Source organism: Chenopodium album, chromosome 1, assembly GCF_948465745.1.
Source record: "Chenopodium album chromosome 1, dcCheAlbu1.1, whole genome shotgun sequence".
Classification (NCBI taxonomy): Eukaryota; Viridiplantae; Streptophyta; class Magnoliopsida; order Caryophyllales; family Amaranthaceae; genus Chenopodium; species Chenopodium album.
Window position 1 is genome coordinate 77,989,438 of NC_137834.1, and position 20,900 is coordinate 78,010,337.

General features: G+C 36.8%; 3 protein-coding genes across 4 annotated transcripts; all 3 read left to right on the forward strand.

Moving 5' to 3' along the window:
- Window positions 1-5,032: 5,032 nt before the first annotated feature.
- On the forward strand, window positions 5,033-11,190 carry LOC145605046 (tetraketide alpha-pyrone reductase 2-like). 2 transcript variants are annotated; one of them, XM_081661163.1, is made up of 7 exons: window positions 5,033-5,182; window positions 5,347-5,522; window positions 7,057-7,245; window positions 7,345-7,507; window positions 8,625-8,814; window positions 8,903-9,047; window positions 10,918-11,190. In XM_081661163.1, the coding sequence occupies exons 1-6, from the start codon at window positions 5,077-5,079 to the stop codon at window positions 9,042-9,044; spliced, it is 966 nt and encodes a 321-aa protein (XP_081517289.1). In that variant the 5' UTR covers window positions 5,033-5,076; the 3' UTR covers window positions 9,045-9,047; window positions 10,918-11,190. The 2 variants fall into 2 exon arrangements, with proteins under 2 accessions (XP_081517289.1, XP_081517219.1); XM_081661093.1 differs by having other exon boundaries at window positions 8,903-9,046; window positions 10,828-11,190.
- Window positions 11,191-12,123: 933 nt separating this feature from the next.
- Window positions 12,124-13,192, forward strand: LOC145635946 (uncharacterized). Its single transcript, XM_081687345.1, has 2 exons — window positions 12,124-12,616; window positions 12,717-13,192. Exons 1-2 carry the CDS (start codon window positions 12,124-12,126, stop codon window positions 13,190-13,192), a joined length of 969 nt encoding a protein of 322 aa, XP_081543471.1.
- A 317-nt stretch (window positions 13,193-13,509) lies between these two features.
- On the forward strand, window positions 13,510-19,131 carry LOC145635949 (uncharacterized). Its single transcript, XM_081687347.1, has 3 exons — window positions 13,510-13,829; window positions 18,326-18,662; window positions 18,709-19,131. The coding sequence occupies exons 1-3, from the start codon at window positions 13,510-13,512 to the stop codon at window positions 19,129-19,131; spliced, it is 1,080 nt and encodes a 359-aa protein (XP_081543473.1).
- Window positions 19,132-20,900: the final 1,769 nt, after the last annotated feature.

The following is a 20,900-nucleotide window of genomic DNA, read 5'->3' on the forward strand; positions in this document are numbered from 1 at the left end:
TGCTATTACTTATGAATTTTTTTTAGAAAAACTAACATTTTGATTTAAAAATCGTGCATTGCTCGTGTACTATACTAGATATACAACAATCATGTGCAATAATTTATGTTGTTTTATTCATAATAATACTTTTAACTATAATAGTATGTGTATAAAATATAATATTTTTTATAATATAAAAAAGTATACGTATATTATATAATATTTTATAACACGTGTCATCCATACCAAGTGTAGTCCCAATCACCACTACACCAATTGGTTGTTGGTGTAGTGGTGATTGAGACTACACTTGGTAGGGAGGACCTGTGTGCTCCCCTGCAACAACAATCGGAAGGGGAGTGGAACCTAATAACCTAGAACTGATCCTCAAATCTTGATTAGCCCAAAGGGTGAACCGGATAGAACACCCAAAACTCAATGCATATATGACGGGAATTAACTTATCCTTTATCTATCTTATACAAAACTCCAAAGTCTATTTTTTTTTTTTTCAAAATATGATAATAACATTTGTAAATTTTTGTTAATATGAAAGATATAAACCTATCAAAATGTATATATAGTTAAATTGTTTAATAACTTATATCGAATGCATAGTTTTATTAATATAGATTTGCATGTAATCATTAAATGTGTTGGATGTTGTGTAGCTATGCAATGTCCAAAACTTTAGTTGAGCGACTTTGATTTAGTGATTGTACGATAAAAAGATATTGACTTCGATCTTGAAACCTAATAGTCTAATAAATTCTAAATAGAAAAATTAAAACAAAAGGAAATGAAAATAGTAAATGGCTTTAAATATTGAAATAAACATAACCTTTTAAATCAATTTAGCGAATTCAAGAGACAGTTTTAAGGCATTTAAAATTAAATGGGGGAAAATATATGTAAAAAGAACATTTTTAAATATATAAATGTCCATGCACTATTATAAGAGTTTTGTTAACCTTTTTATAATTAAGGTAGGGATAAATCTTAGTAATATATACTCCGTATATTTTATTTATATAAATTTATCAGTATCCATACCTATATACGAAGTATTTGTGTCGTATACTATATTTAATCAGCTGTTGGTTATATATATGACTATTATATAATATATAGTTTTTGGCACAATGTTTAACTTAGGAAAATATATGTTCTGGTAGGTCAAATATAAGGTTATTATTGTGTCTATAGATTTAATGAGTGCGACGGGTAAATAAAACATGTATATATTAGATTGATTGTAGCTACTGATGCGGATGGTATGATAAGAAAATTTTAGTTTTTTCTCAACGGGAGATATAAATAAATTAGTCCACTTCTTATATAGCTATGTGCAGTATTATTCAATTATTTTTCAATTAATAAAATAACATTATAAAAAATTAAAAGAAATTCAAATAACATAAAATACTATTCAAATAACGCTCCTTTAATTTATTTTTTTTTATTGACCATTAGACCATTAGTACAAGTCCTTTAATAGTAAATGAATTACCTTTTTTTTTTTTTAATTTTTCCTACGGGTTTAATAATTTGATTTATAATCCGTGCATCGCACGGGCACTATGCTAGTTCAAGTAATAGTTTTATTGATCTTGGAAAACAATTACAAATTCAGAATAAATTTGAGACCAATCACAGAAAATAGATTTATTGTCTCTCGAATGTCTAATATTATCCAGCTCTCTCACATGTCACATATGAGACACATAAGACTCTTAGATTTCTAAAATAACACCCAATAATGATGACCCTTGTGGCTAGGAAATAACCTAGGGTTGTGTTTGGGAAGATAGATTTCATTTCAAATGCATCATTTGAATTATTGAATTTGAGTATTTCAAATGACATGGTTTACCTTGTCATTTGAAATCCTTACCTTCATGGGTTATTACTTGGTAGTTGTATAATTTGGGCAAATTCTTCATTTGAAATTCTTGGACATCCAAACACTATAATTGTCCCAATTCCGGAATTTCAAATGAAATTCTAGAATCCAAACATACCATAGAGGTATTTTATAATAACCCCTTGACTAGGAAAGAATCAAAGGAATTCCTTAAATAAGGATATAAGTCCCCACACGCAAAATCGAAATAATTCGGCCCAAAAACCCTCATGCACGAATGTGCCTGCTACTGGCATAGATGTGCATCTCCAGGTACCTTTGAAGTCCGTTAAGGCACAGTCGTGCCTTATCGATCTTGGACTCTTCTCAAGTCGTTAAGAAGGCATGGACGTATCTTGCTCCACTTCTTTTTGAGTTCCCAACTCCTAGCTCCAGAGCTCCCGACTCAAGCTTGGCTATAATTCAAGGCACATTTCTTAAACTACCTCCGTTAATTATTATGTGCAACAAAGAAATATTTTAAGTCTCACAAATAATACCCCTTTGTTGCACATAATAATTAACGGAGGTAATAAAAAGAATCGATAGATAATTACCAAACAAAAATGTGTTCAATATATGAACAAACAAGTATACACTTGTTGTAAATCCAAAAACAAGATTTAACTTTTTGTCAATTTAGAAATAACTTTCTTATTGTTGTCCAAGTTAAGATAAAAAAAAATCATCACAAACTTTAAATAAGACGATTGTAAATTATATGTAAAACTATTCAAAAATCTCTACCTTTTAAAGTATGAAAAAACACTTATTATAAATAGTGTAAGGACAATTATTATACATCGAATTATTTTAGGGTAATTTTTAGTCAATTATATTGAGGTAACTTTAAATAAATCTAATATGATTTTAATTTACATAGACAATGGAATAAGTTTTATAGGGTAATATAGTTCAAAAACTTTTATATACAACCTACAATAATAATGACTAGTGCGTGGCCTGAGAGTTGCACCGGGTTGCTACTTAAAAACATAATGTTAATAAAAAAAAAAAAAAGGGGATCTAAAGAGAATATTTCTCCATTATCTTAGAATTGTTAAGGTTATTTGGCTCTTCATTTTTTTCAACCTACATAATTATTTTTAATCATTTTTGTGCTTATATATATATATATATATATATATATATATATATATATATATATATATATATATATATATATATATATATATATATATATATATATATATATATATATATATATATATATATATATATATATATATATATATATATATATTTATGTGTACATAGAGAGCATAAATCACATAAATAAATATCGGCTAAGATTAGGGATGTACACCTGTCCAAAATCGGATCGAACTTGAATGGACCGGGACCTGAATCATTGATTTTTAATGACCGGATAATCAACAGGTCCGGTTCTGGTCCAGACCTGAAAAATCAAGTTCCGGTCCGAATTTGGACCTTAATAGACCTGATTATTGATTTTTTTCATTTTTTTTAAATAATATAAAATTGTTGGAACTTTTTATAGTCATGTTGTTTAGACCTGTTTAGACTTATTTAATAATAAAAAAAAAAGTAGTTTCACCGGTTTCAGGTTCAGACCTGAAAATTCCGGGTTTTACCCAGACCGGACCTGAAACCCAGAATCATGGATTTTTAAAGACCGGGATCGGACCTGAATCCACCGGTCCGGTCCAAACAGGTTCGGTTTAGGTCGATTTTCAAGACCAGGCCAGTTTTTGTACACCCCTAGCTAAGATGGTACAATTGTGATTATATCCATGAGGTTTAGTGTACAATGCTAATGTAGATTTGATAATGCAGATCTATTTACTCCCTCCACCTACGATTATTTGCAACATTTACTATAAATGGGTGCTTTCTATATAGTATCTGCAACAAAAAAATTTCTTTCCACTTAGTAAATTTTAAATAGTAAAATGACCACCTTACCCTTACTTTATTTTTTAACTTTGTTTAACATCTTATAATTACACAACTGACCAACTAATTACCATCGTACCCTAGCCACTTCGCCTCCACTACCACCAGCCCAGAGCATCAGCCCCACCGACTAGCCATTCTCCGACCAGACCCCGGATCGCCCAGACGAGCCCAGAGCACCAGCCATTCTTCGACGTGGGTTTGAGTTCGGTGGGTTTCGTGGTGGCCATCGAGGATTTCGGTGGGTTTCGTGGTGGCCATCGTGGATTTCGGTTTTGAGTTCGTGGCTTTCATGGTGGCCATTGTAGTGGGTTTCGATTCCAGATCTAGGGTGGTAGGTTTCTTGGTGGGTTTCTGTGGTCTGGGTTTCGTGTGGGTTGCGTGGGGGGTTTCAACGGTCTGGGTTTTGGTGGGTTGCGTGGGGGGTTTTGATGGTCTAGGTTTCATGGTGGGTTTCGGTGGGTTGCGTAGGGGGTTTCGGTGGTCTGGGTTTCATGGTGGGTTTGGGTGGGATGGCGTGGGTGTTGGTGGTTCGTGGGATGGCGTGGGTGTTGGTGGTTCGTGGGATGGCGTGGGTTTTGGTGCTTCGTGGGGTTGCGTGGGTGCTGGTGCTTCGTGGGGTGGCAAGGTGGTTCAGCGCTGTCGTGAGTGGTGGTGGTTCTCCTCTACTTAATTGTGTTGTTTTAAAATTTGGATTAATTAACCCTTATCTCTCCTCTTAATTTTCAATAATGTTGTTTAAGAAGTTTTGCCCATTAGTCCGCCAAAAGAACGTTTCGTGCAGATAATCGTGGACGGAGGGAATATTATAAATAACTATTAAGATGATAAAAAAATTTGTGATATTATCCATGAGGTTCAGTATACAATGCTAGCACATATCTACCTGGCATATAAACCTTATACGAGTAGTAATTTTATTTAATGGTATGACATCTACTAGCCAAAATTCGAGATGCTAGATTGCTAGGTACACCCAAGGTATAATTCAACAGTTTGTCTTGTGTGTGACTGACTATACCGTGTAACTGGCCACACCGTGTGACCTCTTTTAAAATAACAAAATAAGCTTTATAATTTTGACAAGTAATTCCTGTAGTAATAATTGGGTAACTCTTATAAAAGTGAAAAAGGCTAAGCGGCCCGTAAAATAAGACTTCTCGTACTTTTCTTGTCAAAAAAATCCAAACAGATTAGACAAGTACACAAACTCACAAAGTCATAAGTAGGACAACTGAGATTGAAGAGTAACAATGCCATCATACTGTGTGACGGGGGCTACCGGCTTCATCGCCTCTTATTTGGTTAAATCTCTCCTCCTTCAAGGCAACACTGTTCGTGCCACTGTCCGAGATCCTGGTATTACTCTCTCTTTTCTCGCTCGAAAATAGACCCCGACCAAACCTCAACTCTCACAATTTTTATAGTCCACGTCTTTCAAATTTTTCATTTAACTTTACTCTTTTAATTTTTAACTTGTTAAAATCTAGCTATGTTAATAATTAATCTTGTTGATTAGCCAGATAATGTTGAAAAGGTGGGATTTTTGTGGGAATTACAAGGAGCCAAAGAAAGGCTAACACTTTATAAAGCTGATTTATTGATTGATGGTAGCTTTGATGATGCTATTAATGGTGTTTTAGGCGTTTTCCACACTGCTTGCCCTGTCTTTCTGCCTAGTCAAACCGATGATGTTCAAGTAAGACTTTAAGTTTTTTTTATTAAATTAATTAACCTGGATTAGTTTTTTTTTTTTTTGCCTAATTTAATATTATTTTATCCATTTAAATTGGTTTTTGGTCTGATGTTTTATGTATTAGGATTTGTAATCTATATATTTCTAGTTGGAACGTGTCTTGAATCAGTTAGCCCCCTTTAATCGAATCACGTAACATATGTATTCTTGTTTGTGTTATTTCGTTAATCTTTGTCGCATCTGTTATAACATTCCTAGCATTATATTCCATAAGGAACTAGCAGCAGGCTATAGAAAATACATTTGTTATAATACATAACTTTTTGATTAGATATTACTAAACATATTTGAAGTGTTACGATTATATTGAAACATTTTAATTAGGCAAGTGTTGTGATTTTAGTGAAACGAAGGAAGTACAATTGTATAATATTCAGTGCCGTATTTGAGGCAGGGCAGCCGGGGCGCCTGCCCAAGGCCCACGACCAGAAGGGCCCCATTTTGCTGAGCTTAAAAGTCTTCAGAATCAATAATATTAATAATTCATGTGCACATGTAAACATAATTCTTTCTGTGTCCTGGTGGTTCCATGATGCTCTAGTGCTCCCGTCCAAATTTTTGTTATAATAGTCTTATTTATCAATTTGTTCTACTACTACGTATTTTTTAAATATAATTGCACCCCACATTAAGACATTTGTATCTAGTCTGACTTTTTCATTACTTAACATAATTTGAATTAAGACTATTAATTCCAAGTAATAAAAATGTTCCTCTCCTACATATATTTAAAAAATATATATATACTTTAACATACTTCCTCCGTCCTTTTTTTACATTCCTATTTGTAAAATTACATGGGAATTAAGGAACTAAGAATAAAACAAATAACAATAAAACAAAACACAATGGGAAGTACGGAGTACAAAACATTAAATGATGTCTTTGAATAAAACAAAGATAGATTAATATTTAATGATGTCATGTCATCAACCCTTTGCAAAAAAAAGGGACCAATAACATGCTCGTATTGGAAATTAAGAACCAATCACATTCATCTAAATTTAGGAGCGAGAATATGAAAGTAAGAGTAAGAAAATAAGAGTGAGCATTAATTACTTCACAAAAAAAGAGGGATAATTTGAGATATTTGGGAAAAAAAATACTTACTAAAAAAGGAAAGGAGAAATGTAATTTTGGAATACCCAAAAAGAAAAACAGGAATGTAAAAAAGGGACGGAGGGAGCGGAATACATCATTATAAAAAAATAAATAAATTGCAACACTTTGACTAAAAATATGAGAGCTTTTTGGATAAAGTGTTGCAATATAAAACCGAAAAAGTATAGATAGGGCCCCATATCTTACTTCGCCCCAGGGCCTCCGAAATCTCAGAAACGGCCTTGATAATATTTATTATCGTAGTTGTTAATTATACCATTGCAAAGTCTTGATTTATTTTGCATGTAAATCTTGGAGATCAATTGGACCTAGCTCAAAAGAACTAAGCTCATAAAATAACTAACAAAAAATGTAGACTTTGTTGATTGATCCAGGTATTAAAGGGACTTTGAATGTGCTTAGTTCATTCAAGAAGGCAAATTCTGTAAAGAGGGTTGTGCTAACATCATCCTGCTCTGCTATACGATACCGAGATGATGCATCTCTAGTGTCTCCCCTGAATGAGTCACATTGGAGTGATCCTGAGTACTGCAAGCGATACAATGTATGGTAACTCGTTCTTTAAGTACTGAATTGTGTAATTACACTCAGCTAGCTTATCAGTGATCTAGTTAAAGTATACTGTTTCCGCTATTGGATGCAGCTGTGGTATGCACATGCAAAGACATTAGGAGAAATGGCGGCATGGGAAGTAGCTAAAGAGAGTGGTCTTGATCTAGTGGCGGTGAATCCATCATTTGTGGTCGGTCCATTGCTAACTTCACAGCCCACAAGCACACTGGAACTCATACTGTCACTTACTAAAGGTGAAATTTCTCTCTTCACTCGAACATATTATGAATCCAAAAGTCCATAACAAAAATATACTGATGCATTTGTACTTTTCAGATAGCCTAGACTATTATCTCCCATGAAAATTCATTAGATTGAAGTAATTTGCCAAAAAAAAAAAGAAGGAATCATCAAAATAGACTGAGATTCTCATGAAAGATCATAAAAGGTTTCATCTATTGCATTCTGCAAGAAAGTAACCTTCCTGTTGTTCAGTATCTAGGTTCAATTCATAGTATCAGGCTATCAGCTGTGTCATGACTGTTAGCTAATCATAAGCGAAACGCATCATTATGAGCCACAATGAAGCACGGAAACTCTTAATTTTAGCCACGTATCGTTTCCGAAACCTCTTACGTTTCGAAACCCGTTTCGAAACGGCTTATGGAGTTTCCTTGTTTTGTGAAGCGTCTCGCATAATTTAACAGTTCGAAAACCTGTGGGAAACTTAATTAAGGATATAAATAAGCGTTTCCCCTTTAATAGAAAGCAATTAAACCCTTATATTCACAAATTACGAGCAGTCAAGCAGCATAGTTATTTGAGTTGTTTCTATAATTGTCGTTTCCATGCTTTGGAGATCCATGTTTGCTGCCATCACCGCCTAGCTAGAACAAAGTCGATCTAACTACCACCAAACGATTTCACTAATTTGATGTTTTTCTTGTAGTTAATTTGGAAAAAAAGGAGTTCTTGCAATTTACAGAGCAAAGTATCTGTTTGTTTTTATTTTTTTGCAAGTTTATTTGGTATTTTATTCTGATTAAATGTATTTATTTATGTATTTTTAATGTGTCCCCGTTTCCCATAATTTTAAAATTTCCGTTTCCCCGATTCTCCGTTTCCCCGTCTCCGTTTCCGTTTTCCGTTTCCGTGCAACCTAGATGAGGCACATTAAGTACATTAGATATGATGTTAAGAAGATAACCTTACGAACATCCAAAGAAATTCTCTGGTACTAAGTTTACAAATCTGAGTGGTGCTGCTTGAGAAACAACCTTTCTGTCTCACTGTCAATCGTTTGCTATAATTTCACTGGATAAATGCAACTTAGCCAGCCTGACCTGTATGTTTTGTGGCTTTTTGAACCAGGTGCTCTAGGAGAGTATCCAAAACTTGTTATAGGATTTGTTCACATAGATGATGTAATCGCTGCACACATTTTAGCAATGGAGGAAACCAAAGCATCAGGACGGTTGATATGTTCGAGCTCAGTTGCTCACTGGTCAGATATCATGAAGATGCTCAAGGATAAGTATCCTATGTATCCATTTGAATGCAAGTAAGTTTAATTGTTGCAAGGACCCCAAATGGCATCTGCTAATCTTAAGGATTTTTTTCATGATAACATTATTTTTATGGTATTTTAGGCAAGGCAGTACTGAAGGAAATGATTTTCCACACAGCATGGACACTAGCAAGATTATGCAGCTAGGATTCCCAGGTTTCAAAAGCATTCCACAAATGTTCGACGATTGCATCAAGAGCTTCCAAGAAAAAGGATTTTTGTAAAGTGTATTATCCTTTGTTCGGATCATTTATAAGATGGCAAAGAGAAGACAAGAGGCAAGGAAGGATATTGGCATGGTGAAGTGTGTCAAAGATAAGAACCAAATGGTCCTAGTGCAAGAGGAGGGCATCAAGGACAGGTGGAAGGGGTACTTCGATGAATTATTTAATGGAAGTAATGGAGTTGTGATAGGAGATACCTCTATGAGTGATGAAGAAATCAACATGGAGTATGTGCGAAGGATTAGGAGAGTAGAGGTGGAGATTGCACTGAGGAAGATGAAACCTAAGAAGGCGGTTGGCCCTGATGGGGTACCGATAGAGGTGTGGAGGTGTTTGGGTAAGATTGGTATTGATTGGTTAACAAACCTTTTCAACAAGATATGGACGGCTACAAGGATCCCACAAGATTGGAGGAAGAGCACCTTGGTCCCGGTTTATAAAAACAAAGGAGACGCTCAAGATTGTTCTAACTATCGAGGAATTAAGCTTATGAGCCATACTATGAAGTTGTGGGAAAGGGTGATTGAACAAAGGTTGAGGGCATGCACAAGCATTTCAGATAACCAATTTGGTTTTATGCCTGGGAGATCTACTATGGAGGCAATCCATTTGATAAGACAAATGATGGAGTTTTATAGGGTAAAGAAGAAAGATCTTCATATGGTCTTTATTGATTTAGAGAAGGCATATGACAAGGTGCCAAGAGAGATACTTTGGTGGGCAATGTTGAAGAAAGGTATCCCACGAAGGTATGTAGACCTAGTTAAGGATATGTATCGGGATGTGTCAACAAATGTGAGGACATGCGGAGGGTTGACAAAAGATTTCCCTATTACAATCGGATTGCATCAAGGGTCTGCATTAAGCCCTTTTCTTTTTGCAACGGTTCTAGATGAATTAACTAGACCAATTCAAGATGAGGTTCCATGGTGTATGCTGTTCGCAGATGATATCGTTTTGGTGGATGAGACTAAGGATGGGGTTAATGTCAAGTTGGAGCAATGGAGGCAAAGGTTGGAATCTAGAGGGTTTAAGCTAAGTCGGAGTAAGACTGAATATTTGGTATGTCGTTTTGGCACTCAGAGGGGGACAAGCAATGAAGTGGTGAGTTTGGATGGAAAGGATTTGACCATGAGTGAATGTTTTAAGTACCTAGGGTCGATCATCCAGAAGAATGGTGACATTGATCAAGACGTGACCCACAGGATTAAGTCAGGGTGGCTTAAATGGAGAGCGGCCACGGGAGTGTTATGCGACCGCAACATTCCCTTAAAGTTGAAGGGAAAATTCTACAGGACTGCCATAAGACCAGTGTTGCTCTATGGTACAGAATGTTGGGCTTCTAAGAAAGAGCATATTAAAAAGATGGAGGTTACGGAAATGCGCATGTTAAGGTGGATGTGTGGAAACACTTTAAGAGATAGAATCAGAAATGAGGTTATTCGCAAGAAAGTAGGTGTGGCGGGCATTGTAGATAAATTAAGGGAAAATCGTCTGCGTTGGTTTGGACATGTAAGACGGAGACCCGAGGGTGCACCGGTGCGAAGAGTGGAAGAGTGGGACCATGGAGGGATTAAACGAGGAAGAGGGAGACCAAAGATGACTTGGTTGGAAGGAGTGAGGAAGGATATGAAGTGCATGGATTTACGTGAGGATGAAGTTTTGGATCGTAAGGGATGGAGGAGAAAGATTTATGTTGATGACTACACGGAATAATCAAATTTGGTTCATGTTAGCCGACCCCACTTTTGGGATTAAGGCTTTGATTGATTGATTGATTGATTGTATTATCCTTTGTTCTCTTCCAGTCAAGTTTAATAATGTCATGATGTCAACAAATCCAATTTAGATTTAGTTTGCTTATTTTTCTCAGTAGAAGGCTTAAATTCTTGATTATAAGATTATTGAGTTGCAAGAGAAGGCGACAATCTATCATTGAGTTACATCAGTTTGAAGTAATATCTTGGACGATGATGTTTCATTCCAATTTCCAAGACGTCGATAAACTTGATTTGCTAAAGATTTACAAAGAGAATAGGAAGGTAAAAGGAGCAAAACAATAAACTCTCTTATAAGTTGTATTGTGATACATTATTGCCAAGACTCGAATCTATATTTGTGAGCGTGGCATAATTCATGTGTTATGAAAAATGCAAGAATAAAACAAAATAAGAACATAGATTTTACGTGGTTCACTAATAATGCGTTAACCATATCCACAAATAAATGAGAAATGAGTTCCATTGATATTAAGGATTGTACATAATGGCTCTATTTGACAACTCATTTTTGTCATCTTATTAAATGATAAGGTGCTGAAATTTTAAGGCACGTTAAATAATTATTTAGTGTTTGGCAAGTACCTTAGATCATTTTGGACTTAAATCAAGTTGGTACTAATGCAAGCACCTTTATTTTCAGATATCAATAGTACTCGTACTACTTTACTTGGCAACTAATGCTACCAAACAATTTGAATTAAAAAAAAAAAAAAAAAAACATGCAGCGGAAGAGTGTTTATACAATTTTGGTTGAAAGAGAGAACCTTTAACCTTTTCCTAGAGGTGATCAATATTAGCCCGGCCCGCTAGCCTGATCTTAAAAAAAAAACGCATTTTTAGTTAAAAAACTCGAAAAGCCCGTTTTGGGCCACCACTTTTTTACGGGTTTGGGCACGAGAAATTGTATTAAGGCCCGGTCCGGCCCGATTTTTTATCACCTCTACCTTTTCCTAAAGTTGAATTTATAACATGTACTGAATTGCCGCTATACTATTAGGAAAGATAAATATTGTGAATATTGGGATATATATCTTAGAATATCTTGTGAATATTTTTAGGTTATTTGGTCTTGCCCTCCAAGTATCCTAGCCTATATATAATTGTATGTGGCCGATTATGTTGAATGTGAATTACAGAGAATATTATTCATTATATTTTAGCATGGTATCAAGAGCCTTGTGAGATCCAAAAAATTTCTTTTCTCTAAAAACATTGTTTTTCATAAAGTTCGTTTGTAGTTGTGAATTGTTTACATGAGTTTCAAATCAAATCAATTTTTTTTCCTTTGTGCGTGAGATATGTCAAGGGGAGATGGAGGAAAATCGAAGGTCGACTTGACTTTTCACCTAGGTTCGAGTGACGCACCAGGCAATGTGATTACCCCTATTCAACTTCGGGGTGATAACTATGATGAATGGGCTAGGGCTGTGAGGACGACTCTAAAAGCTAAGAGAAAGTTCGGTTTCATTGACGGCACCGTTGTGAAACCAACCAAATCTGAGAAACTTGAGGATTGGGTGGCCGTTCATTCCATGTTGGTTTCTTGGTTGTCAAATACCTTGGATCCGATTGTCCGTTCAACAATTGAGGACTATAATGATGCTTGCTTGCTGTGGAATAATTTGAAGAACAGGTTTTGTGTAGTCAGTGGCACTCGAGTGTGTCAATTGAAGCGATCATTGGGTGAATGCAAGCAAGGGTCGAGCGAGCCTGTGGCTGTGTACTTTGGCCGATTGGCTAAAATTTGGGATGAATTGACAACGTATGTGTCCGTCCCACATTGCTCTTGTGGTGAGTGCAAGTGCAACGTTGTGGCTCAGGTAGAGAAAATCAGAGAAGCCGATTATGTGCATCACTTTCTAATCGGCTTAGATGATGCATGCATATGCAGCGATTAGAGGCCAACTTTTGGCCCAAGAGCCTCTCCCGGGTGTTGATAGAGATTATCAACAGCTCGTTAAAGCGGAGCAGCTACGTGGTGGGGAGACGCCTCGTGATAACGCTGTAGCCTTCAAACTCCAGTCAGAACCGAAGGCTAAAGCTCGTGACAACTTTGACAAATTTTGTGTCCATTGTAATCATGAAGGACATGAAGAAGCTACGTGTTTTCAACTTCACGGGTTTTCGGATTGGTGGGGTGACCAGCCTCGAGGGGGCCATGGTCCAGGCAGAGGCGGCTCAGCAGCAGGCCGTGGTGGTGGCCGTGTAGGGGGTCGAGGCAGAGGGTCTACCTCCAATGTGCGTGCGAACAAGACAGGGGGCAGGGTGGTTCGAAACCTAGGAGCAGCTCTGCCCCATCCTCGACTGATGTTGCAGCCCTTGCGGGGGTCTCCGCTGCTCAAATTCAGCATCTTCTTGATCACTTGAACTCCATTAAGCCTAAATTGCATGGTAAGCACGATTTGGGTTGGATAATTGACATTAGAGCCTCAAATCATGTGACTTGTGATCTCTCTTATTTGACGAATGTGAAGAATGTGATTCACTGACCGGTGAGATTGCCGGATGGAAATTATGCTAAGGCTTCTAAGATTGGCACAGTCACATTAGATGGCGGCTTGATGCTTACAAACGTTCTTTATGTGCCTCAATTGAATTGCAATTTAATTTCCGCAACTCAATTAAGTTATGAATCAAATTGCATTATGCAATTTACTAACAAACTTTGTGTTATACAGGACCTAATGACGAGGAAGGTGATTGGAGCGGGTGAACGTGTGAATGGACTTTATTATTTCCAAGGTGTTCCAACAGTGAAGACTTTGAAGACAGATAGGGATCAATCTACAAAGTTGTGGCATCAACGTTTGGGACATCCTTCGGGAAAAGTTCTTGAGCAACTTTCGTTTGTGAGTCGTAGTAGTAAATTTAAATCTTTTGATGTATGTCCTAGGGCAAAACAACATAGGAGTAGTTTTCCTTTGAGTCAGAATAAAGCTAGTCGGATATTTGAACTAGTGCATTTAGATTTGTGGGGGCCTTACAAGACTTCATCGTCCTTTGGGTCTTATTATTTTTTAACTATTGTTGATGATTATTCTAGGGGTGTGTGGACATATTTATTGAGAAATAAAACGGAGGTTGAATACATGTTTTATAATTTTGTTGCTATTGTGAAACGTCAATTTTCTCAAGAAATTAAAATTGTGCGTAGTGACAATGGTACGGAGTTTAATTCTTTGAAGGAGTTTTTTTTAAGCATGGGATATATTTTGAGACATCATGTGTAGGCACGCCTCAACAAAATGGGAGGGTTGAGTGAAAACATCAACACATTTTGAATGTAGCTAGAGTGTAGGGAATAATTTCAAGCCTTAAAAATCCCACTAGCTCGAACCCCACTATGATCATACACTAAAGTACGGTGGCGTCCAAAAGGGAAGAAGATAGAGCAAAAGAGTCACCAACAAGTTTTTAAGGAACTTGTAAACCGTTCACGAGGTGAAGGTTACACCCCTTAACGATCCAAGAGATCGTCAACTCCATAAGGTCATGAACCAAATAAGGGTTCAGGGATGATGGTACAAATCCAACCTAAAAGAGATTGAACCTGCCCTAATAATAGGCCTCTACTTTATTCTGATCGTATTCATGTGCGCTTTCTGACTAACATACAATCAATAGGATTAACCCTAAACCTGTTTAATCTATGTTGGTTGAATTTAATGCACAAACAAACTATTATTGGCGATCACTTGAATTATAATCATAATTAACCTAACAAGATTATTAATTATCTTATTAAGCGTGATTACAAGTACCAAGTTCCCTTTAAACATGCATAAAAAGGTGTGATCAAGCAATAAATAAATAAATCATCAAGCAACATAATAAATAATCATCATCATAAAAATAAATTATAATTGAAATAATCATGATAATAATCATAAAAGAAAATAATCATCATATTAATATTAATTGAAATAATTATCATAAATAAAATAATCATCAAAATAATAATATTCATAATCATTATAACAATTATAATCAATCATTATAACAATTATAATCATAATCATATTCATGTTCATATTAATATTAAAGCACAATGAACATAGCAAGATCCTAGGCATGATACTAACAAGATTAATAACAAACCCTAGCATGTCACTAAGCAATAAAAATCAGATCTTTAACCCTAACATGATACTAACAATCATAAATATTAGGAAGAGAATAAAAGGTATCATAGCAATCATATTTAATATTAAAATTAACCTAGACATGATACTAGGAATATCATAATAACAATATAAACATGATTTCTACATCATAATATCAATTAATCAATTAAAGTACTTACTTTGATGCCTCGTACCTCTTTCTAATAACAAAATACACACGTCAGTAACTTCAAGGAAAATAATAATCAAAGCAATTAAATTAAATAATTGAAATAGAGATTTGGGACCAAACCCTCAGAAATTAAAACCTTTCACGTCTAGGGCGAAGGCAACTTCGAATATGGCTAGGTGTATCAAGATCTTGCGAATGCGGAATTTTGTATTAAAAAGCAAAGTTTAGAAAAGGAAAGAGAGAGAGAATAATCAAGAAAATCTTGATGAGAGTTAGTTATTGAAAAAGGGGAGATATGACCTCTATTTATAGGAAAAAAAGAGGGTCGAAGAATTAAGAAAAGAATCCAAATTCGAATCGAAATAAAACTCGTAGACAGCAGTTTTTGCGGATTTTGTTTTATCATATCTTTTGATCCAGGAATTGGAATAAGATGAATAAGATGTCGTTGGAAATATCTTGAAGTCTACTTTCTAACCCAATTGGAATCAGATTAAAATATATTGTCGAATAAAAAGATATGAACGAAATAGTGAGACGGTGTCAGTTTTGGATAGAGTTTGATATCTTATTCATATCTTTTTCGTGATAGCTCGGATTTAATATTATAATATATCATTGGAAAGATAATTTCAAGATCTATCCAACCATATAAAATTTGGATAAAAATATGAGGTACGAAAATAATATCTGACTGTCTTTGAACATGTTTAAATCCGAATAGAATTAGGACTTTAAAAAAGGAAAGTTTTATAAAAAAAGGAAAGTTTATATTTAAATCAAATTCCTTAATCTTATCTTTTAAAAAAAGGATAATTAAGATATTTTAGAAACTTACAGAAGATTCTAATCAATCCTAATTAGTTTAGGAATAGGATTAAACCTTTGGACCCTCCTCATGATCATTGGGTCGTAAGTAAAATCCGGTTTGGGCCCAGTTTAGTATTTTGGCCATAACTTCCTCAATATTCATCGGAATTGGGCTTATAATATATCGTTGGAAAGGTCTTTTCAAGCCCCATCCAACTACACCATTATTGGACCCTTATCATGGACCAAACTAAACTGGAATGGTCGTTTTCATAAAATAGAGTGAGTTTTCGAAAACAGAAAGAAAGAATTTTAACAAAAACTAACCGCAACACTAGACTTTTCACACGTTCACCTCATTCGATTATGGTTCGACGTGAAAGTAATTCATCACTGGGTTTGGTTTTGGGGAGACACAAATGGGTGTCTACATAGAGCCCTGCGATTTCAAGCTAATTTACCTATCAAATTTTGGGGGGAGTGTGTACAAGCGGCTTGTCACTTAATTAACCGAACTTCTCGTTTACTTGATTATAAAACTCCTTTCCAAATTTTATTCAACAAACAACCTTCATATGAGCATATTCGGGTGTTTGGGTGTTTATATTTTGCATATAATCTACGGAGTAAAGGGGATAAATTTGCTAGTAGAAGTCGGAAGTGTGTCTTTGTTGGGTATCCTTTCGGAAAAAAGGGGTGGAAAGTCTATGATTTAAAGTCCAAAGAATTTTTTGTTTCGAGGGATGTGCGGTTTTTGGAACAAGATTTCCCGTTTATGTCTCCACCTACACACTACTAGAAATCACCTGAATTCCGACGGATTGCTTCCGACGGACATGTAAATCCGTCGGAAAAACTAAAATTTCCGACGGATTTATATTTCGTCGAAAATTTCCGACGAATTCATCAATTTCGTAGGAAAATCTGTCGGAAAATAGGTAATTTACTACGGATTTTATATCCGTCGGAAATTACCTATTTTCCGACGGATTTCAATTCCGTCGGAAAATTAATGATTTTCGGCGGATTTTTCCGTCGGAATCATTAAAATAATATTTTTTTAAAAATATCTCATAACCCTAATAAGTGGGCGCCGCTTCTTTCTTCTTCTTTCCTCCTTCCTTCTCCTCTTTCCTCCTTCTCCTTTTCTCTTTCCTCCTCCTCTGTGGCGCCCTATCTCCTCCTTCTCCGCCGTCTTTCTCTTTCCTCCTCCTCCTCTATCTTTCCTCTTCTTTCTCCTCTGCAGTTCTTCTTCTCTTTCATCTTCTCTTTCCCTCATCTTCTTTCCCCTCTACCAATCAAATGTCGAACATCATCTTCAAGTAATGGTTGTTACGGTCAAATTCGAGCTTGAAATCCTTAGATCTAAAGGTTTCATGGTCGAATTTGACCGTATGAAACCATATTCGAGTGAAATTCAAAGGAAAAATGGTAATATAGGTATGTTTTCTTGGTTTTATTTGTTTTTTTTTTGTTAATTTATGGGCTGTGAATTTGTATGGTTTGTGTTTTTTTTTTTAATTTTTGGGTTTAATTACTATTGAATGTGGTGGATGGGTGGCGGACCGGTGGTTGGTTAGGGTTTGGGGTGGGTGGGTATCTGGGTGTGGGAGGTTTTTATGGGCTAGTAGGTTAGGGTTTGGGGTTGGGTGGGGATCTGGGTGTGTGGGAGGGTGGGCTACTGGGATCGGGTTTGGGGGTTGGGTGGGGATTTGGGGTTGGGTGGGGATCTGGGTGTGTGGGAGGGTGGGCTACTGGGATCGGGTTTGGGGGTTGGGTGGGGATTTGGGATCGGGTTTGAGGGTTGGGCGGGGTCTGAGTGTGTGGGAGGGTGGGGCTACTAGGTTTGGGGTTGTGGTTGGGTGGGCAGTGGCAACTGAACTTGGTGGTGGGTGGTGGTCAGAGTTTGGGTTTAGGTTTGGGTGGTGGGGTTTTGGTTAGTTTTGGTCAGGGTTTAGGTTCGCTTAGGGTGGCCGGTGGTGGTTGTGGGGGCTGATGGTAGTGGGGGTGGTGCAGGCTGATGGTGGTGGGGGTTTAATTTAGTTTTTGTATTTAATTTGTTGTGGTGAAGGTGGCGGTTTAGCGGTGGGGGCTGATGGTGGTGGGGGTGGTGCTGGCTTTTTTTTTTTTGGTTTTTTTAAAAGGATTTTCCGACGGACTTTTCCGTACCTTGAAAACCTCTTCTGATGCTAAAATCTGTCGGAAAAGTGTTTTCGACGGAAATTCCGTAGGAAAAGGTCGATTTTCCGACAAATACTATTACGACGACACGTTCCGAAGGAATTCCGTCGGAAACACGATTTTCGACGGAAAACAGGGTGTTTTCGACGGAATTTTTCCGTCGTAATTAAGCTGTTTTCTTGTAGTGACACCTCCTAATTTTGTTCCTAGCAGCTTAGTGGGTGAAGTTGAGGGGGCATGTGATGATGAAACTGGCAGTGCAATTAATGAGGGACATTTGGGTAATGGTGAGGAGTATGTAGACGGGTATTTGGGAGATGATGCAGCGTGTGAGGACGGGGGATCAGACCACACTGCAAATGACTTGCGGTCTGAAGAGGCTGCCCACAACCAGCTTGCGGAGGAGACTGCCAGCCACACAAATCAGCGTGCTGGGCCCTCTGCCGTAGCTGGTACAGGGGTCTTGGAGGGCGGACTGGGTGATGAGCAAACCCAGCAGCCGCGCCACACTTGCAAGCGTCACAGCTTTGGGAAAAGGCATGAGACCGAAGTATCCCTCGATTAAACTCCGTGATTATGTGACGCTTACTATACAGAATAAAAGTCCATCTACACCAACTCAGAGTTCACTCGTGACATCATCTCCCTCAGGTACTGTTTATCCTATAACACATTTTGTTGATTCTCACCGATTTTCTGTGAAACATAGAAAATATATTGCTGCTATTACAGAAGGGAATGAACCCAAAAGTTTTAGGGAGGCCATGAAACACGAGGGTTGGAGAAAGGCAATGGCAGATGAGATACAGGCATTTGAAGAACAGGGTACTTGGGTGCTAGAAAAATTACCACCTGGTAAAAAGGCACTCTGGAGCAAGTGGGTGTACAAAGAAAAATATGATGAGCATGGGAATTTGCAGAGATTGAAGGCAAGGCTAGTTGTCTTTGGCAATCATCAGGTTGAAGGTCTAGACTACAATGAGACGTTTGCTTCGGTAGCAAAAATTGTTACAGTTTGAACTTTTCTTGCAGTAGCGGCGGTGAAAAATTGGGAAGTCCATCAAATGGACGTCCATAATGCGTTTCTTCATGGTGATTTGGAAGAAGAGGTATATATGAAAATTTCTCCTGGTTTTGAGAAAGATAATTTTGACAAAGTTTGCAGGATGAAGAAATCATTATACGGGCTTAAACAAGCTCCTCGTTGCTGGTTTGCAAAGCTTGCTACAGCTTTGAAACAGTATGGCTTTAAACAGTCATATTATGATTATTCTTTATTTACTCCGACAAAGGGTAAAATGCAGCTTAATGTGTTGGTGTATGTCGATGATTTAATTGTTGCAGACAACGATAAAAATGCTATGCTCAGTTTTAAATCATATCTGGAAGATTGTTTCAAGATGAAAGATCTTGGAGTGTTGAAATATTTTTTGGGGCTAGAGGTAGCCCAGAATAAACAGGAAATTTTTATTTGCCAGAGGAAGTATGCGCTGGATATTATTACTGAAGCTGGTTTACTTGATGCTAAACCTGCAGAGTTCCCTATGGAACAAAATCACAAGTTAGCACTATCACATGGAGAGTATTTTTACGATATTGAGAAATATCGTCACCTCATAGGTCGACTGATTTGTTTGTCTGTTACTAGGCCTGATTTAGCATATTCTGTACACATTTTATCTCAGTTTATGCAAAATCCTGGGATTGAATATTGGGAATAGGGGTGGCAATTTGTGTCAGTGGGTTGGGTTCGGGTCAGATTTCGGGTCGATTTCGGGTTATACTTAAAAACAATAAAAAAAATAGTGTAAAACTAAATATTATTACGAAATATGAAAATTTGGTCAAATCGGGTCGAATTCGGGTTATTCGGGTTCGGGTCGGTTCAGGTTTCTCTCAGTAACTTCGGGTCGGGTTCGTTTGGGTTTTCGGGTCGGATCAGGGATTGCCAGCCCTAATTGGGAAGCAGCTCTGCGAGCTGTTAGATATTTGAAGAAGAGCCCGGGACAGGGAATTTTATTGAGATCTGATAGTGCTTTACAGTTAGAGGGTTGGTGTGATTCAGATTGGGCAGGATGTCCTCTCTCTAGACGATCCTTGAGTGGTTGGTTTGTGCTTCTTGGTTTGTCTCCAGTATCGTGGAAAACCAAGAAGCAACCTACTGTTGCTCTTTCTTCATCAGAAGCAGAATATCGTTGTATGAATGCAACGACTTGTGAATTAAAGTGGTTGAAGCGACTACTTGGTGACTTAGGTGTTAAACATGAGAATGAGATGCACCTTTATTGTGATAGTCAGTCTGCATTATACATTGCGCAGAATCCAGTATTTCATGAACGAACAAAACATATTGAATCGGATTGTCATTTTGTTCGGGATGCGATTACAGATGGGACGATTATACCCTCGTATGGTCCTACGACGGTTCAATTGGCCGACATTTTTACAAGAGCTTTGGGAAAAGCTAAATTTGAGTTTCTACTTCGCAAGTTGGGTGTCCGAGATCCGTACTCTCCAAATTGAGGGGGGTATTAGGAAAGATAAATATTGTGAATATTGGGATATATATCTTATAATATCTTGTGAATATTTTTAGGTTATTTGGTCTTGCCCTCCAAGTATCCTAGCCTATATATAATTGTATGTGGCCGATTATGTTGAATGTGAATTACAGAGAATATTATTCATTATATTTTAGCACTAGTTTTGTGCCCCGTGCGATGCCCGGGTTGTTTATGGACTTTTAAGATAAAATGATATTATAATTTAATTGGATTGAAAATAGAAT